The following is a 20,002-nucleotide window of genomic DNA, read 5'->3' on the forward strand; positions in this document are numbered from 1 at the left end:
TGTATCTACCAGGTCTGAGGTGCAAAGGGACAGATTTTTGAAGGCATTTAGGAATATAAAGACACAGAAAAGTCACGTATTGGGATTTTCAGAAACACAGGGGTGCCTATCTCTGACTGAAATCAATGGGAGTTAAGAACTTCTGAAAATCCCATTAGATGCTTCTGTATCTTCAGGTATCTAACTAGCTTTCAACTCTGTCCCTAAGAGCCTGCCACTCCCATCTCAAGTTGGGATGGGTTACAGGACATCAGCACATTCAGGTTTAATCTTCAGACTTGCATAGTGGCTTCACGCAGCAGATTTCATGGACATATCTTTTTGGAACGTTTCTATTAATTTTGAAATATGTTCAGAACTGTAACATTAATATTACAAAAACCACCATTTACACTGAAATTAAACTTTCATACTAAGTGAACCCCTGTGACAGTGAAATGAACAGAAGGAAGGCTCTATGACAGCTCACTTCCCTGTGCTCAGCTGCCAGAGCTCACAATTTGCAGAGACTTGGGGTCACATTCTGACAGCAGTTAGGTTATATATCAAGTTATAGAGAGAGTCACTTCACTGAAATCAGTGGAGTTACTCCAGATGTAAAGTGGTGACACAGAGGTCTGAGTTTGATTTTTCTCTTTCTAACTCAAAATATCTGTTTATGTTTTCTCACATCAAACCAATCCCATTAATATAAATGGATATGCCAGCTGTCTCGATGTGTGCTTTTTAAATAGGATTATATAAATAGAAAGGGGTACTTTTCCATGGTTCTTCAGACCCTTGTGGACTGCCTGGGATGCTTCACCAATATTAACGTAGGGTGGTCAGGAAGGCGCATGATGCCTGTGTCTTCAGGAACTCCAGCCTGTTCCAGAAGATTCACGCCAGCACTTTTTTCCCTGACTTCACCATCAAGGTCGGGGATGTGGACATGCCCGTGTGGATTGTGGATGACACAGCTTACTCCTTGCTCCCCTGGCTGATGAAGCCCTACATGGGACACCTGGACCCCACCAAGGAACGGGTCAACATCAGGCTCAGCAGGTGTCGCATGTTGGTGGAGGGCTCCTATGGCTGCCTCAAAGGGAGGTTCCAATGTTTACTCACCTGCCTGGACCTTGGCACCTGGAACATCCTCCAGGTTGTGGCAGCCTACTGTGTCCTCCACAACACATGTGAGAACAAGGGGCAGACTTTCTTACCAGGGTGGGGAGAAGAGGCCAAGCAACTCACAAGGACCTTTGAGCAGCCACATTCTGCTGCCATCTGCCAGGCCCATCAGGGGGCTGTGCGCATCTGGGAGGTCCTGAGGGAGAGTTTCATCCAAGGCCACTCTCCGCCAGGCTGCCCCATAAGGGGCCTCTACATTGCCCCTCTGTGCCTTTCCTCCCTCACATCTCCCTTCCCCTGCCCTCCCTTTCCACCTTCACCCCATCCTCTTTCCACCTTCCACCCCTACCCTACCCTACCCAACAGATAAAATAAACCAGACTTTTTGCTGTCAAACAATAAACTGATGTATATTTATTTGGGGAATATATATCTGGGGAGGGACTATAGAAAGAACCTGGAGAAGGATGGGGGGGAAGAATGGTTCAGGGATGGGGCTGGGACTGGTGCCTGCCTTGGGTGGTCCCACCGCCTTGTGTGCAGAGCCCTCAGTGGCCCTGGTGAGGGCTACGAGGAGAAGACAGGGGGCAGGGCCAGAGGTGGGTGCTGAGGGGAAGAGAGTCCTGAGGGGTGGCTGCAGGACTGCTCCAGGGTGGCAACCATGTGCTTGATGGCACTCGTATATGCTGTACACATTGTGTTCTGGTGCCGGGACAGTTGCTGCCAAATGTTGTACCACAGTTCCCAGTCAGCATGGCACTCCTGGCAGTCCTCCTCAAAAAGTTCCTGTTCGTGGAATGGAGGTAGCCCATGTGTTTCTGCTCCAGGTCATCATGGGGTTGCCAGTGCCTGTGGCTCTCACAGGCTCAGGAGAATGATGTGGGAGATGGTAGACATGCCTCACACCTGACCTATCTGTGAAGAAAAGAGCAAAGGGCAGTCATCCCAGGAATCAGTGTGCACAAAGCCTAGCCCTTATCTGTGAGCCGACAAAAAAAGGTCTGGATTCAGACAACAGAAAAGTGCTTCGAGCAAAGCCATCTGTGGCCTACACAATGCGCACTGTCTTGCAGGGGTACACACGTTGAGGACAAGAAGGCATTGGAAGGTACCAGCCAGGCCAAGAGCCTGTGGGTGGGAGGCAAGAGAGAGGGCAACTCGGCTTCCCTCTTTGTCCTGGCACACGCCGAGTTTGGCACTCCCACAGGGAGAAGACTTCGACTCATGCCTGCTGGAGTGGGGGAGGAGGGTGATAGGGGAGGTGATAGGGGAGGTTTCTGGGAAGAATGGCACGTGGGTCCCCTCTGCTTCCTTCCCCGGTAGGTTCCCCTGCAAGGGATCAGCGTCCTCCACCTCGCCACACTTGACCAGGAGTGGATGCTGCCCAAGAGTGTGGGCATGAGCCTGTGCCATGTGCTGCACTGCTGTGTGTTGCCAGGACCCCAGCCTCCTTCGTGGTGGCTTATGGTGGGAAGGTGTCCCATCATGGAGTCCAGAGCAAGGCAGGCCTGTCCAGGAACTTTGCGAGAAGGAGCGCAAGGGTCCTGTGTGAGAGGCTCATGGAGCTGTCTGCTCTGGACTGGCGCTCCATGTGCACCCACATGTACAGGCTGCTGTGTGATCCCCAGGCCAAGGAGGACAAGTGAGGAGTGCACAGCCCCTTGCAGCTCACTGCCTCCCCCCATGTGTGTCTAGGGAAAATAATGGAACTCACCTGAAGTGCCTTCCTCGGCCTCGTCCAAGCCCTGGGAGACATCCAGGGCAGGGAGGAGGAAAGGCTCCAGGCTGAAGATAAGCTCCTGGCTGGCGCGCATGTTATCAGTGTTGGCCTCCTTCTCCTCGTGCTCCTACTTCTCCACAGCCTCGCCCTCGTGGAGGCTGAGGACAGGCATGGCCAGGCCGGAGTCCATGACGGGGAAAGGAGGAAGGAGGTGACCTGTTCCCCTCCCGGGATGGCATCCAGCTGCTCAAAGTAGCAGCACATGTGAGGTACCCACCCCAGAGCAAGAACTTTCCTCCCTGGCCTTCATGTAGGCCTGCTGGAGTCCTTTGACCTTCTTCCGAATCTGATCGTGGGTCTGGTGGTGACCCTTCTGGGCCAGGCTGGCAGCCATTCGGCCATAGACTTTGGCATTGCACCTGTTGGTGTAGAGATCCTGGATATTGGTTTCCTCCCGCCAGACTTCAATGAGATCCAGGAGGGTGCCCCCCTCTTTTGCCCCTAGCCAGGGGCTTCAGAGGTGGCTGCCAGCTTGCTTACAGCCATAGGGAGCTTGGTGGGAACACTGGGTCTGCCATGACATCAGGGAAGGGAGTGCAGGGTTCTGCGGTGTGGCACAGCGCTGGCAGGGCCAGTGTGGTGCCACAAGCCTTCTCCCTTCTACTTGCACCTTTAAAGATTACAAGGGAAGGAAAACTAGAGTTTTGATTGGTGTGGTCCAGTGTTCTCTCTAAGCTGCACTACAGCACAGCTTAACAGGTGATTAATCAGCCCCGCCCAGTCAGTCAGCTCCATGCAGGGAGCCCTGAGCCTCTGACTGGTCGGGACTGATTAATCACCTGTGAAGCTTTGCTGTTGCGCAGGTTAGAAGGAACACTGATGTGGACAGAGTGACTACCAAGGCACCTGTGAGAAGCCCTGGAGGCCAATTATTTCAAAATTAGCACAACTGCAGCATCCACACTCACCTTATTTCATAATAGCTATTTCAAAATAGGCGTTATTCCTCATAGAATGAGGGTTTATTATTTCTAAATAACAAGCCTGTTATTTCTAAATAATTTTGAAATACCGGGCTTGCTCTGTGGATGCTCACCTTGTTATTTTGAAATGACATGAATTATTTCTAAATACCGCTGTACTGTAGACATGCCTACAGAGTTTAAGACCAGACAGAACCTTTAGATCATTTAGTCTTATTTCCTGTATATCACAGACATTAAATTTCATCCCGTTATACTTGTACTGAGCCCAAGAACTGGTCAATTCACTTTGAAAGGAAGTGTGCCATGGTCTGTGCGTGAAATCCTAGTCCTGCTGAAATCAGTGGCAAAATTCCCACTCAGAGCTAGCACTAGTATAAGTATACTAAGCAATTGTTTAAGGCCTCTAGCAGCTCCAGGAGACTCCATTCACTTTGTTAGTATATGTCGTGAGGGAGCCACGATACATTCCTGCTTAGGGCCCCCAATGGGCTAGCACAGTCACAGCTCCCTATACACTACTGTTTTCAGAGAAGGAATTATAACTCTTTCAGTAACATGGTCACTGACTCCAATTCAGAAGAACATTAAGGGTTAAGTTGTGGCACTGAGCAACCGCCTGCTTTAGAAGGTAGAGGGAAGGTGCATCGCCCCAGCAAGATTTCTTGTAGGCATAGTGGCTCAGATTGGCATGGCCATTAAGTGAAGAAGGTGTATTATGAATTGTCCCACAAGAAAAAAAGCAATGCAGCCCCTTTTCTGAAGAGATTACCATCAGCTGTTGCACTAGTCTGGAGCAGCCCTCGCATAGAATGGAATGAAATTCACAAGTGCAAGGTGAAGGCTACATACAAGTATTACTTACATTCTCTGATAGGACACAAGTGGGATTTAAGTTGCTATCACAGTTAGGGGAACTAGAGTCAGAAAGTCCATATTTGCTGGAGTGACTCTTACTGAGGGGACCCTAGGGAACAGGGAATGTGTGGAGTTGGGCTGGAACAAATCAATGCACTCACACATGGCCAGAGTGTGCACAGGTTTTAATACTTTTTCAAATTAATCTGTGTTCAGATTCACTCTTTGCTAATGAAACATCTGGAGAGTTCTCTGAAGTGCACAGCCAGCAGCCAGACATGAAACTTAGTCTGAAGGTCCCTGGAGCAGAAGAATCAAAATAAAGATAATGAAAGCCCTAGGAGGCACTACAACCCCAGCAGTACAGGCTGGATCAACAGCAAAGAGAACCAGCGGCTAAGGTGCCACACCATCACAAGAAGCATTTGCTGTGGGAGACAGCATGAGCGGGTAAAGACGAAGTACCGTGCACTAGGAAAGCATTACAAGAAATGTGACGAGTTGAACCTTTTTAGCGGGTGTGCAAGAGCACAGGAAACGTCAGAAAGATCCAGTCAGATTTGTACAAGAAGGGGATGGCATACCACACAGCAGTGATGACACCACGACTCTCTCCTTGAGTCTGAGTCTGAGAGCACCCCTTCACCTTCTCTTTGTTAAGTTAAATAGCTTGAGCTCCTTGAGTCTGCCACTTGTTCCTCTTTTGAAGTCTTCTCAGCTGAAGAATGCCACTGCAGCCCTCACAGAGCCTACTCCTTCTGGTGTCACTCTAATGGCTGGATCCCCACAGCCATGCCTGTCTCCAGGTTAGCCGTCCTGTTGTACTCTAGTGCCTGCTTTTTCTGATTCCTACCACTGATCTCTTCTCAGAATTATCTCTACACTTCAGGCCGCAACAGGTACCAGAGTTTTCTCCTTCTCCTTATCAGTGCCTCTGCTGACTGTTTTGGCAACCCTGTGTTGGGGTATTCCTGTGTGTGCCAGAATACTGAGGGTCTGAACCATAAGACATAGTCTTGTGTAACATCACAGAATCATAGAACACTAGAACTGGAAGGGACCTCAAGAGATCATCAAGTCCAGTCCCCTGCCCTCACAGCAGGACCAACCACCATTTAGATCATCCTTGATAGATGATTATCTAACGTCATTGGGAGCCTGAAGGCAGACTCCTTAGGCCCTTTTCTTTTTGGAACATAACCAAGCTTTAAATAAATGGACAGTGTCAGTACAAGGGGGATTTAAGGCTACATTAGCAGTGTAAGTACTGGATATGGTAGTATTCTGTTCAATAAAACCACAGACCTTGCAGTCCTTACTCAGTCCTTCATTTAGCCCATTCCAAGAAGTCAACAAGAGTTTTGCCTGCTTCAACACTGCACCGTGAAGTATTAATATATACGGTATGTACTTGTACCAGCATATGCTAAATCAGACAATATAGTGCAATATCTTTGCACATCATAGTATGAAGGTTATGCTTTTTTACACCATTTAGTCTTTTCTCACAAGAATGTTATCAACTAAGAAAACAGCCTCTCCTATATTCAGTATCAAATCAAAACTGTAAACATGGCTTAAAGCTCTTTGTGGCAGTTCAAATCCCTCATGTATGCAAATAAACTGAAAATTGTCAATACGGCAGACAGAATATCAATGGAAAATGTATTGTTACCTTTCTGAGGATCAATAACGAAGTTTCCCTTTTGATTCCCTGCTACAATGTCATAAGTCACACCATCACCATCAGGATCTATAGCATTGACTGTAGCAATCAATGTATTTGGGCCTGCATCTTCAGAAACAAAACTCCTGTAGCTGTTAAAAAGAAGAGTAATTACAACATATGATGAAAAAGTCAAATTAAAATATATGTACAACTGAATGTTTGTTTCAGAGCTGTATTTGTTTAAATGTAATGTAGAGGCTTATATTTTAGTAAATCATGTAGTAAAGCTACCCTTGCTAACTAGTGAAACAATAAAAGTTGGACATCAAATCTTTAGCAGACTCTTCTTTTTCTCTTTAATAGATTTCCCTTGCAAAATTCTAGGAAAAACTTTTTATCTTCAACAAGGATTGGGTGAAATATGGGGTTCACCATTTTATTTTTACACATAATAAATAAAGAATGGACATATGAATGTCAAGCTATATTGTACCATACATGATACATCGGGACAGGGTACATAAGTTACCATCATTGCTTATCACTCCAAAACTGCAACCAAAACATGGTGTTATAACTTATCTGAAATAGTTCCTCAGGAATACCTGGTGTTGACAGAGTGAACAGCATCAAGTTGTGATCAAATGTTTATCTAAGGCAAGAGTGGGCAATAAAATGGACACAGTTCATCAGGGTTTGTTCCAGGAGGGTCACCACCACTATATTTACCTGTGCCTCTGCAGGTACAGGCGATTGTAGCTCCCATTGACTGTAGATCACTGTTCCTGGCCAATGGAGCGGCAGGAAGCAGAGTGGACCAGGACACATTAGAGTTCATCCCTCAGGTAAAATTATCACAATTTTTTCCATATCTGAGCTCTCGCTCAATTTAGAGTACACCAGAATTTTTGCTCAAAATACACAAAACTTCCTCCCTCAAAAATATGACAGAATGAAGAGGACATTGATATAAATCTAGGGTAACTTCACTTAATTCACTGAGATCAGAATCAGCCTCAGCGTGGCCAGATTAGCAAAATGAAATTAACCACACTCAGATACCATGGCAATGAGGGCCATTTATATTGCTAAGCAAAGAGACTGAATTCAAGATAAAATTTCCCTTATGTTTTACATGTACTGACTTTTGTGTACTTATTGGTACATAGGCATAGGGTTGTGGGGAGGTTAGCATTTAATATGCATCCCAATAAGGGAAATACATTATTTTGGTTTAGCTCAGCTATTCAAAACCCCAGGGCCACTGTCTTCGCTTCATATCAGAAAACTAAATGAACTGTAACTCAGACAACTTCAAGCATTAAATATGGGGCAGAAAAGTTCAAATCATCAAGAAAAGTCCTAAAGAAGAAGAAAACTGACAAAATGAAACAGAATGGTAGCCTACAGCAACCCATAATTGAGGAATAATATAATTATGGAGAAAGAGAACTTCGAGCTAAGAATTATAAATTTATACTGGACTATAAATCTATTTAAATAGAGCACTAAAAGAACATCATCATCTTGATTTGTATTTCTGCCATGATCCATGATTGAGCATAAAATAAACTGCAGATTAATGTCATTAGAGGAACTAAACTATAGGTGATCATGATGAACTCTATAACAGAGGACATTCTTGAAGTTCATCCTTAGACCTAGGAATGCATGAGCAAGGGCAAAATAAACCAAAATGAAAGTTTTCATCTGGAATGTTGATAGAGAGTTAAAGAACAGCTTTTGGAAAGAAGCTAAAGAATTTGGGGCCTTAATCTTTTAGGTACTGAGCAACACCTGCAAGTGCTCAGCACCTTTTACTTAGGTGTTCAGACTGTGTCTATAGAGCATGGAATGATCATGAAACACTGAGAACTTCTGTTCTCACTTTCACCCATTCCATCCAAATGAGTTAAATAAAAATTGCATGCATTCATGTGAGGGCAGAATTTGACTTGATGTTCATCTCCATTTGTATGTCATGGCTATATAGATGGCAGATGTAAAAAAACCTCATGTGAAAGCATTTTTCATCATTAAATATAATGCTTACTTTTTATAATATGCTCTGGTAAACTAAAAGAGGAAGCCTGTTTTCATTTTGCTGTGCATATGCTCTCATTTGACAAAGAGCTGTTCACAAAATCAAGAGTGCTAGCACTCATTTTCTAAAAAAAAATCGTGTACTACTATGAAGCATTTGTTTAAAAAAATAACCATATATAAGATTAAACAATTATTCAGACTCTGCAAAAAGATACGAGAAATAAGAGAATAATGAATTAGTATGCCTGTCAGCCTTGACAATGTGCATTTAATAACCTGGACTATTAAAAGAAAAAAGGGAGGAAAGACACGTTCTGATTCTGAAGAAACACGGTCATTAGATTCTGGATTAGCCCTATTTGGACATCCACTACGAATTTTGTTTTACAAAGGTCAACTCTTTTCACAGCAAAACTATCTAAGGGATCTTTAGTTTCCGCTCAGCTGTCTGCTCACTAGAAAGAAGCAAAATAGGAAATTGTGAAGACACATATTACCTTTAGATATTATAAAGCCTGTCAAGAAGCTTTTTTGTTGTATTCAGACAAACCACAAGTTTGGCACCATCAAAATCCCTTCCTGATCTTTGCTCTGAGCAACTTCTACTTTTAAGCTGATGCATAAAAGTCAAAATTTGACAGTGGTAAACTGGGAATTCCACTGCAGAATCTGTAACTTTCATGTAAGCTTATAGTGCTTTTGACACAGATTCAGACACTTGTAAGATACAAGGTTTGAAGAGGACTGTGCTTACTGAAGCCTGGAGAATATTCCCTGTGTTGATGGGAGATGGGGCTGGGTGAGAGTAAGTGCATTCCACTTATTTATTATTGACATTTATCTTGTGACTTCTTCCATATTGAGGTAATCAGTTGGGACTCAGTCATCTACTGAGCATTTTGCTTTAACAACTCAGTAAAATAGTTAGTGCGACAAAATATTATCTCCAAACCCTAATCTGTCTAATTAAGGGCAAGAGTCTGCCATGCACTCTGGAGTAGTGCTGGGATGTGGAGGGACAAAGTTGCTGTTTGGACTCCCAGGACATGATGTACTGCTATCTCCCCACACAGCCACCTCTGACCCACCTTGCACCCTGACTACTCCAACTGTTCATTAGGGGTGTGCCTAGACTACAGAGTTTTGTCGACAAAAGTGGACTTTTGTCGACAAAACTATACCTGCGTCCACACTACCGCTGAGTTCTGTCGACATAACGTCGACAGAACTCAGCAGTTTTGTCGACGTATGTAAACCTCATTTTACGAGGAATAACACCTTCTGTCGACAGAGTTTCTGTCGACAGAAGGTGTTATTGAATGGAAACTGTCCTTTGCGTCCAGACTACCATGTCAACAAAAGCAGCTTGCTTTGTCGACAGAACTCAATGTAGTCTGGACGCGCTTTGTCGACAGAAGTTTTGTCGACAGTATCTGTCGACAAAACTTCTGTCGACAGAAGCCTGTAGTCTAGACGTACCCTAGGATTCTGGCCAGCAGTTGTGCAGGGCAGGAAGTGGGGAGAAGGGATAGGGGATAGTCTCCAACACCTTCTCTATAATAATGGGAGTTTTCACTTCTGGTTAATATGTTTTCTACTACGAATATAATTTACATGACAACTGTAAACTATCTAGCATGTGTAGAGTACAGAAGTGGTTGAAGCCTAAAGTAACATAATATTTGTCTACACTAGGACTGATGATGCAGTCCTGCAATCAATGATTCCACTGACGTGGATCCAGTGAACAATTGGAAACTGAGGTACTTATCAATCACTTTGTTTGAGATATAAGCTGGACAGTATTTCCATTCATAGATTTCTATACAAATCGCTTCAAATCCATAAAGACTATAACAAAACTTCTCAATAAGAATTTTTAGGAAATAAAACTATTTTTGTAAAATGTACATGCTTGAACCTTTTCTCACTACAAATTAATGTCTCGTTGTTATTCCTGTATATATCAATAAAGGTTTTGCCAACAATTGCTCTTGAGACTTCTATCAGCTTGGGATACAGGCAGTCCCCGACTTACGCGGATCCGACTTATGTCGGATCCGCACTTACGAACGGGGCTTTCTCGCCCTGGAGGTCGAGGTAGCGGATTGCTACCTGCGAGCTCCGGGGCGAGAAAGCCCCGTTCGTAAGCTGCTCCGGTGCCCCTGGTCTGCTGGAGACCGTCTCCAGCAGACCAGGGGCACCGAGCGGGTTCCCGCGCTTCTGAGGCTTTGCCAGAGCAAAGCCTCAGAAGCGCGGGAACCACCGCTGCTGCCGCTTGAGACCCGGTGCCTGTGGTCTGCTGGGGACCGTCCCCAGCAGACCACAGGCACCGGGACTCAAGCGGCAGCAGCGGGCGGGTTCCTGCGCTTCTGAGGCTTTGCCAGAGCAAGCAGCAGCAGCGGCGGAGCAAAGCCTCAGAAGCGCGGGGAACCGGCAGCAGCGGCCAGAGCAAAGCCTCAGAAGCGCGGGGAACCACCGCTGCTGCCGCTTGAGACCCGGTGCCTGTGGTCTGCTGGGGACCGTCCCCAGCAGACCACAGGCACCGGGACTGAAGCCACAGCCGCGGGGGGCGCAGCTCCCCGCTGCCGCTGCTGCTCTGCTCCCCGTGTCCCTGGTCTGCTGGGGGGGGGACGCGGATAGTGTGCCCCCCCCCAGCAGACCAGGTTTTTGTTTTGGACCCTGGAGCAGAGCAGCTGGGGCGCTGCGGATTGGTCCTGCAGCACCCGCTCTGGGCACTACTGGACCAACCCGGCAGCACCCCAGCTGCTCTGCCCCAGGTCCTGATTCAGCTGCTGCTGGTCAGTTTCAGCAGTGGCTGAATCAGGACGCCTGGGGCAGAGCAGCTGGGGTGCTGCTGGGTTGGTCCAGTAGCGCCGAGGAGCGGTGCTACTGGAGCAACCCAGCAGCACCCCAGCTGCTCTGCCCCAGGCGTCCCCAAGTCAGCCGCTGCTGAAACTGACCAGCGCTGACTACAGGAAGCCCGAGGCAGAGTTGCTCTGCCCCAGGCTTCCTGGAATCAGCGCTCATCAGTTTCAGCAGCAGCTGACTTGGGGAAGCTTGGGGTTCTTAAGTTGAATCTGTATGTAAGTCAGAACTGGCGGTCAGTTTCAGCAGCGGCTGAATCTGGACGCCAGTTCCGACTTACATACAGATTCAACTTAAGAACAAACCTACAGTCCCTATCTTGTACGTAACCCGGGGACTGCCTGTATATCCAGAAAAAAAATATGACTTCATATTTTAGATCTGACCCAGGCCCAGGGCTCCTGTTTTCAATGCAGGAATTCAAATATTAAAAACAAAAACTCAGGAAGGGAGATGTTAAATAGGAGGCTTCATTTCAGGTCTCCCTCTATTTTTTTTAAATATATTTGTTGCTACTATTTGAAGTAGCCTTCCAATGAAGAAAGATGACTCTCAGGGCCAAATTCTGAAGGAATATTTAAGGATATATAATTTGGATTCAGACCCCATTAATCTTACTTTCTCCAATTTGCCAATATGTGAGTGAATGTAAAATATTCTGTGTTGGTATGATTTATTTGATGAGGAGCTGGAAGAAGATAGAAGGGGCAGTTAACATTAGCATAGATGTTTTTAAATGCTACTCTTCACTCCTTTTCTTGCTTCACTTGTCTCTTCCGGGCTATTGATGTGTGAGTTACACCAGCTTAGATTTACTGGACCAAATTTAGAGGTGATATATAAGGGTGAGTATAGTCTAAATTACTTTTAAGTGATCAAGTCTAAATCAACCTATGGAACTCTAAGCTGGTAGGACTTATATACTGGAAGAATGATAAGTTTCAAGACTAACTTGAATTATTGAGATTCATTAGTAAAGAACATTTCTCACAATCGCTTGAAATCAACTCTAAATTCCATGGAAAGGACCCAAATTTAAGGATTCATTTTACTGGGAGTATGACATTTCTGGGCCAGATCCTTGTGCAGTGTAAATCAGTGTAAATCCACTCATTTTGATGAAGTTATGCCCATTTAAACCAGAAGAAGACCTGGCCTTCTGACCATGTCTCAGTTATCGTGATAACTTGTAGATATCAAGACAAAAGGGCAACAGTAAAAAGATAAAAGCAATATTTACAGAGTTTTAAAAACATCATATATATTTACATTGTCTGAGAAAACCCAGGTGCTTCATCGTTCACATTTGAAACACGGATTCTAACAGTTGCTGTCCCAGTCTTTGGATCTTCTCCTTTATCTACAGCCATAATTATAAATTCATAAAGATGGTTGGGCCGCTCGTAGTCCAATTGTGTTGCTGGGAAGACAGTACCATGTGAAGATATGCTAAAATCTGGACTCAAAGTGTAATATAATATTTCACCATTTTCTTCTGAATCACAGTCGCTGGCTGTCACTATTAAAGCAGAAGAAAAAGACACTTCCTAGATTAAGGTCTACAGATTAAAATGATAAATTTTAATAGAAGAATTAATGAATGGTAAAAAATGACAGTAATGACATTTATTTTAACATGTGGTACAGGCTATAGTATATTTTGTAGTGATTAACTATGGTTTGAAAACAAGCTGTAAAGAAAGCACATCTTTTACTTAAGTTTTCAATATTTATATAAAAAAGTAAACCTTCAAAGTAAAGCATTTAATTGCTTGGCTACTTCCACACATTGTTATGCTTCCACGAAAGAGCCCTCTACGATAATAGCTCTTCTCCCCATGTAGGTACTTATATGCTCATGCCCACTTGATTTGCACCGTTGACCCAAATTTACTTTGTTTCCAACAGGTCCACGTCCTGCAAACACACGATTTACTTCATACACAAGAGTGGTCGCACAGAAATCAATTAGACTACTCTTGAATAAACTTAATACATTACTACTTTAGGGTACATTTACACAGCAGGGCTAAAGTTGGAATAAGCTACACAACTTCAGTTAGGTCAATTGTGTAGCTCAAGTCGAAATTGCTTAATTTGACTTTTGGTGCTATCTACATGGCAGGAAGTTGAAGGAAGAACATTCTTCCTTTGACTTCTCTTACTCCTCATAAAATAAGGGTTACCATAAGTTAGAGTAAGAAGTCCTCCAACTTGACATTCAAAATAAAGGCTTGTAGTATCAATGCACATTTTGCTATTTCAGAATAACACTAGTTATTCTGAAATAACACTGCTGTGTAGACATACCTTTATAAACCCAATGCTTTCAGCCTTCCTTCATAGGTCATGTTCTCTAGACCTTTAATCATTCTTATTGCTCTTCTCTGGACCCTCTCCAATTTCTCCACATCTTTCTTGAAATGCGGTGCCCAGAACTGGACACAATACTCCACCTGAGGCCTAACTAGCGCAGAGTAGAGCGGAAGAATGATTTCTCGTGTCTTGCTCACAACATATAGGTTAATGCATCCCAGAATCATGTTTGCTTTTTTTGCAACAGCTTCACACTGCTGACTCATATTCAGCTTGTGGTCCACTATAACTCCTAGATCCCTTGCTGCCGTACTCCTTTCTAGACAATCACTTCCCATTCTGTATGTGTGAAACTGATTGTTCCTTCCTAAGTGGAACACTTTGCATTTGTCTTTATTAAACTTCATCCTGTTTACCTCAGACCATTTCTGCAATTTGTCCAGATCATTTTGAATTATGACCCTATCCTCCAGATTAGTCGCAACCCCTCCCAGCTTGGTGTCATCTGCAAACTTAATAAGTGTACTTTCTATGCCAATATCTAAATCATTGATGAAGATATTGAACAGAAAGAGGGGCACAGCAGCTGCAGGGCGACTGCAACCATGAGGCAGTAATAGCAGCCAGGGGCAGATGAGAGTGCTGCGGGGCCCCAGGCAGCGCCGTGGGGCCCCAGGCAGCGATAGTTCACGGGGGCCCCCCTTTGGCACGGCGCATGTGCTGTGGCGCCACAGCGCATGCGTGGGGCCTCAGGAAGCGCGGGGCCCGGGGCAACTGCCCCGCTCGCCCTGTCCTAAATCAGCCGCTGATAGCATCCACAGCATCTGTACTGCCACTTCATAATCCTATAAAAAGATTTATTTCCTTTCTTTCCCCCTGCATCCTCACCAACTCCTTTCAGCTATGCATAGAGTAGAACCAATTCTGCAAGGTGCCAAGTACCTCCTCAAAGCTGTTGCACATCCCACACTGGAATTGGCACTTTGTGCTTCAGGAAGAAAATTTTAATTAGCAGCAGAAAACAATTTTCCTATTGACTGTAGTGAACAGTTTTAAAAGCACTTACCTTGCAGAAGCACAGTTGTCATGGGAACTGTTTCAGGAACATTGTCTTTGCTGTAGATTGATTGCTGGAATTCTGGGGCACAATCATTCTCATCTGTGATTACAACCAAAACCTGAATGGAAGAGATGAGAGCATTAAGTAATATCAAAGTGGATCAAAGCAATGTCTTCACTTGTATAGATATATTGGATGCAAGGATGTTCCAAAAATAATCTTCTTAGTGGATTTCAGAAGCTATAACCCATTGGGAAAGCCATTTTTGTTAGATTGTTCATTTCCTGCTAAGAACCGTTTTTATGTTAGACAGAAATTCTTAAGTAGTGGCAACTGTCATATCCAAAAATTCTTCTACTGCAAGATTTTTCCATTTTTTTCCACGTGAACGTTGACAGTTTTTTTCCTATTTAATTGCAGGGCAAGTGGATTCTCCATTTTCTTTGCATTTTTTCCAGTTTTTCCACTGTTATATCCTTCAATACATTCTTATTATTTCCACGAGGAGTAATGGTAGTTTGAACTAGGAAGCCTAGTTCGAACTACCTAGTTCGTGCCCCGTGTAGCCGCGCTGCACGGGGTTCGAACCAGCGGGGTTTTAAAAATGGCGGCGCCCCGCTTATGCAAATGAAGCCCGGGAAATTCAAATCCCGGGCTTCATTTGCAAGTGCGGTATGCCTACATTACCCTCCTAGTTCGAACTAGGAGGGTAGTGTAGACATACCCTCAGATACAATATATGCATTAAAATTACCATTCTTTTATTTTTATAAGATTTCTCCCCATTTTTTAAGATAAAAATCATTCTGTGTTCACATACTCTGTTTTTTACATTAAAATGGTATAAAATGTACATCATGCTATGCATGCAGTTTAGAATAAGGAGACTGATATCAGGTCTGGACTGTTGATATTTCTTCCCATATGAGCAGGCAAGGGCTAGGAATTGTGCAGAGGCAGGAAACTGAGCCCCTGAAAAGGAAGGAAGAATCTTACAAGAACAGATCATTTCAGGAGCGCTTTGATTTCCATGCAGACCTGGTTGAAGGTCCACACATGTCCCTTCTCTGTCAGGCTGTCAGCCATATGGCCGTAGACATCTGCATTCCGCCTTCTGGTGCGGAGATCCTGAATGAGGTCTAGGATCTCTACACCAATCCAGGCTGCTGCCGTCTTTTGTCCCTGGCCAGTGGCCACCAAGGGTGCTGCGGGAGTCCTGGCAGCTGTCGGGGGCACAGAGGGAGCGCTGAGGTTAGCCATGGCTCATGGGATGGGTGCTGTGTGGCACAGGGCTGTCAAAGCTCTCCTCATGCCACAAGTCCTTTCCTTTCTGCCTGCAGCTTTAAGTTCTGCAGGAGAGGGGGAGCATTGGAGTTGTCAGGAGTCGCCAGAGTGGCCACAAGTACACTGTGAGAGGCCTCTGGAGGACAATTATTTCAAAATAACAGCAGGGGAGTGTCTACACTCACGCTAATTCAAAATAGCAATTCTGAAATAGGCGTTATTCCTCATGAAAAGCAGGAGTTATTATGAAATAACAGGCTTGATAGAGTGGATGCTCCGCATGTTATTTCAAAATAAGGGGAGTTATTTCAAAATAACTCCCAAGTAAAGACCAAGGTCCAGAGAGAAGGATACAACACAAAGATTAGGAGTGCAGTGGGATGGAAAGTGAGGAAGAAAGGAGGGGATGGGAATTAAAGCGGGAAGAACCTGGATAAAATGCAGGAAAATCAGGGGAAAAAACGGAGAAAGGTGTAGCTTTACCTCAACTATACTACTAAACTCCTGTGGACTTTCTGTTGCTTTGACCAGAAGCAAGTATTGGTGTTGGTCGCTTTCATAATCCACACTCCGAGTCAAGCTGATCTCTCCTGTTGCCTGATGGATACTGAAGAGCCCACTAGGATCAGTTAGTAAATTGTAGTTCAGGGATTTATTTTGATATGACAAAGCAGAGACTGTAAGAAACCTGGATAACAATGAAAAGCAAAAAGGCAAAGAGAAAAGGCATCAACACAAAATTCCTATTTTCCTCTCTGAAGTTCTTATCCACAAAAACAAACCTCTTATATTTGTTTTCCTAATATTGTGATGTTGAGTATTAAAATTCTGAAACAGCAGAATATGGTAAAAGATACAATAAACCGCATACCCAGTTCTGCATGCTTGATGTGAGCAAAACTCACCAAGTATGTGAGGATTGTGTCTAAGACTATGCGACTGGATGCTATTTTTATAAAATGTTCCTCAGACCTGCTATCTTAAAGGCAAAACAGGTTAAGAGCTGGGAACCTTAGAAATAGGATATATTAATAATTGACAATCTAGTCAGGCTAGAAAGGGAGGACTTTATTTTAGTTTTAACTGAATTTGCTTAGTCTGCTTTCTTGACAATATGGTGCAATGATTTTCAGATCAGGAAATAAAGTTAAATCAAGAGCCAAGGATACAGCCTAATAAGGAAACAATTAATTTCCTGTCCTCATCAGAGGAGCTTAATATTTGAGGAGCTAACTGTAAAAGAAAAAAGCAGGTCAGTAATACAGTATATATAAGATCTAAGGCCATATGAAAAGCCTTAAAAGATAAAAGTGAGATTCTTTATTCTAGTATGGCACAATCTTGTTTCCAATAAAGTCGATGGGGGTCATGTACTGACTTCACTAGGGAAGTAACTGAGTCAAAGTAACACACTACTTCACTCAACCACAGTCAGCTACTAGAGACCCATTTAGTTTTTAACAGGGTCCAATGTATTTATATGAGAGAACCTTTAACGTTAAAGTCTTTTAATACAAGTTCCCAGAACTGTGGATCAGAACTTTTATTAGTATTATGGAAGCCTGTTGATTTTCAAAATTGGGTAATGTTGTCCTAAAATATCTTCAATTTTTTAACTTTCAATTTGATCTTTTTTGTTAGTGCATGTTGTTGGTGCTGATTCTGTTGAGGTTTGTGGCCATCTGCAACTGTGTAGATATTTAATACATATTTAAAAGAAGAAAAATCAGAGAAAAAACATACTATTTCAAATAGAAAATATATCCCTTAGCCATTTGTTGCCTGATCCTTCAAGGTGCTAAGAGCTTTGTTGAAGATCCCCAAAGCTTAAAGGAGCAGCAGGATCAAGGTTTTAATTTGCATGAAATGGAGACAAAAACATTACATCTTCCAGTAAATCATAAATGATTACATTGCAAATATTTTACTAAGATGGCTGATGTGGTTTTGTTTTAATCCTCTAGAAAGTGCAATTGCTCTTTTAGACTGGGGCAAATGCACTTTGATAATGCCCAGGCACACCTACCTTCTTTTAGTGTTCCCATTTCAGTATGCAGCAGCTTTAGTACTTTAATATACATGCCCAGTTATTTGTGATGGCTACAAAGTAAATTAATCAAACTTTTTCTCTCTCAGACACTCCTCTCTCCAGGATATCTATTGCCAATCATCATATTTATTTGTCATCTGCAAATAATGTGAAGGCTTCTGGGTGATGATATCACAGTTAAGCTTGTGCTATAACCCCTGATATTAACCGGTATTACTATGACTTTTAACAGGTACTTACGATTTTCCCTGGAGCGTGTTTTCAGGAACATACACAACATATGACATGTTGGTAAACCGTGGTGGTCGAAGCCCCGCAATCACAGAAACAGAAGCAGGAGACCCTTTATTACCAAGTTTATCTGCTGCTAACACAGTTAGTAGGTATTCTCTGTCTTTCACTAGTGGCAATCCTGTTGTTTTAATCCAGCCACTGTCCTTCTCAACCTCAAATCTGTCTTCTCCACCTAAGTAGAAATATAAACCCAGAGACTATTGTTAGGTAATTTTTTTACTGGAGTAAAATTGGGAGAATAGCTCCTACTAGAAACTCCTATCTGGAAAAAAATCCCTGGCTACTCTCGAGAAACCAATTCATTGCTAGGGCTGTCATAGCCTTCTGCTCAAGGTTGTCAGTTTTAAACTACAGGCAGTCCCCGGGTTACATGGATCCGACTTACATCAGATCCCTACTTACAAACGGGGTGAGGCAACCCCGCACTAGCTGCTTCCCCCCAGCAGACCAGGGAGACGCGAAGCTAGCGCCCCCTCCCCCCTCCCAGCAGACCAGAGAGACACAGAGCGGCTTTTCTCAGCAGACACCTCAGCTTGAGAATAAAGGACTGAGGGAAGTGAGGTGTGGGAGAATAAAACTGAGCTCTGGAGAAATGTTTGGCTAGAGTTTCCCCTACAATATGTACCAGTTCCGACTTACATACAAATTCAACTTAAGTACAAACCTACAGTCCCTATCTTGTACGTAACCCGGGGACTGCCTGTATTGCTGCAGTTTCTTGAGAGCCCCTCTAGCAGATGAGAGATTACCACTGAGTCTGCACACTCACTTCAAGCTAACTTATGCTACAGGAGATCCAGTGGATGAGCTCCATCAGAAGGACTTAGGGATGGAGAGGAAGAAACAAAGGTAGTGATTATGTGTATGTGTACGTGCACATATGTACATATAACTAACTTACCTTCCAAGAGAAAGTATTCTACAGCTCCATGGATTCCTTCATCTCTATCCACAGCAAGAAGCTTATACACTTTAGTTCCTCCTGCAGCTTTAGGAGATACCACAGCCAAGAACGGGAAAGGATTCATCACCCATTCAGGTGCATTGTCATTCACATCTGTCACAATAAGTTCTAAACGCAGCAAGTACCATTCCTTTCCTGACATTAACAGAAAAACAAAGTCATACTTAGCTTTCTAACTATAGCCACTGAAAATAACTGTGAGATAGTATTCTTCCTAAATTTCATTCCTAGGACTATTTAGGAATATAGAATAAAATGTAATAGAAAAAAATTATTTTGTGGGCTCCGATCTACAACTGACAGCATGCAGATGGACTCCTATATCTGTGAGGAGAGCCACTGACTTCAATGGGTGTCCATTAGGACACAATACTCAATCCAACTACAGAATCAGGTTCATATTGACAGTATATAATGGTTAGAATGGTCAATAATTTTGACTCTTCAAGAATTTTCTAAGAAAAATTTTATAAACATTTTTCAAGAAATGTTTTCTGCCGTTGTTTACAGTGATAGGAAATTTTCAAAAATCTGAAATTTCTACAAAAAATTTCTCTGCCCTTTTAATCAGCTCTACTATACTTACTGATTTTACAAGTTTTCAATGTCAGTGAAAGACTAATCAGATTTTTACCTTTCATGACAATAAAATTGATTTTTTTAAAACAAAAATGGAACCATCCTATAATCCACAAAGAGAAAATAGATAACTTGTTATGAACTAGCTACATCTCTGTCACCATCTACCCAGCCAATGAAAGTATTAGAACTCTTGAAATA

At 43.4% G+C, this 20,002-nt stretch overlaps 1 protein-coding gene across 1 annotated transcript in view; it reads right to left on the reverse strand.

Moving 5' to 3' along the window:
• The window catches only part of LOC102450325 (neural-cadherin-like), a 78,102-nt gene extending 58,745 nt beyond the window's left edge, over nucleotides 1-19,357 (reverse strand). The window contains exons 1-6 of the mRNA XM_075940140.2: nucleotides 19,160-19,357; nucleotides 18,205-18,430; nucleotides 16,398-16,602; nucleotides 14,637-14,748; nucleotides 12,524-12,773; nucleotides 6,347-6,489 (exon numbers count right to left, since the gene is read on the reverse strand). Coding sequence (XP_075796255.2) covers nucleotides 6,347-6,489; nucleotides 12,524-12,773; nucleotides 14,637-14,748; nucleotides 16,398-16,602; nucleotides 18,205-18,430; nucleotides 19,160-19,286 — 1,063 coding nt within the window. The 5' untranslated portion in view covers nucleotides 19,287-19,357. The remainder of the gene's footprint in view (nucleotides 1-6,346; nucleotides 6,490-12,523; nucleotides 12,774-14,636; nucleotides 14,749-16,397; nucleotides 16,603-18,204; nucleotides 18,431-19,159) is intronic.
• Nucleotides 19,358-20,002: the final 645 nt, after the last annotated feature.

This window comes from Pelodiscus sinensis, chromosome 12 (genome assembly GCF_052426305.1).
Source record: "Pelodiscus sinensis isolate ZL-2025 chromosome 12, ASM5242630v1, whole genome shotgun sequence".
Classification (NCBI taxonomy): Eukaryota; Metazoa; Chordata; order Testudines; family Trionychidae; genus Pelodiscus; species Pelodiscus sinensis.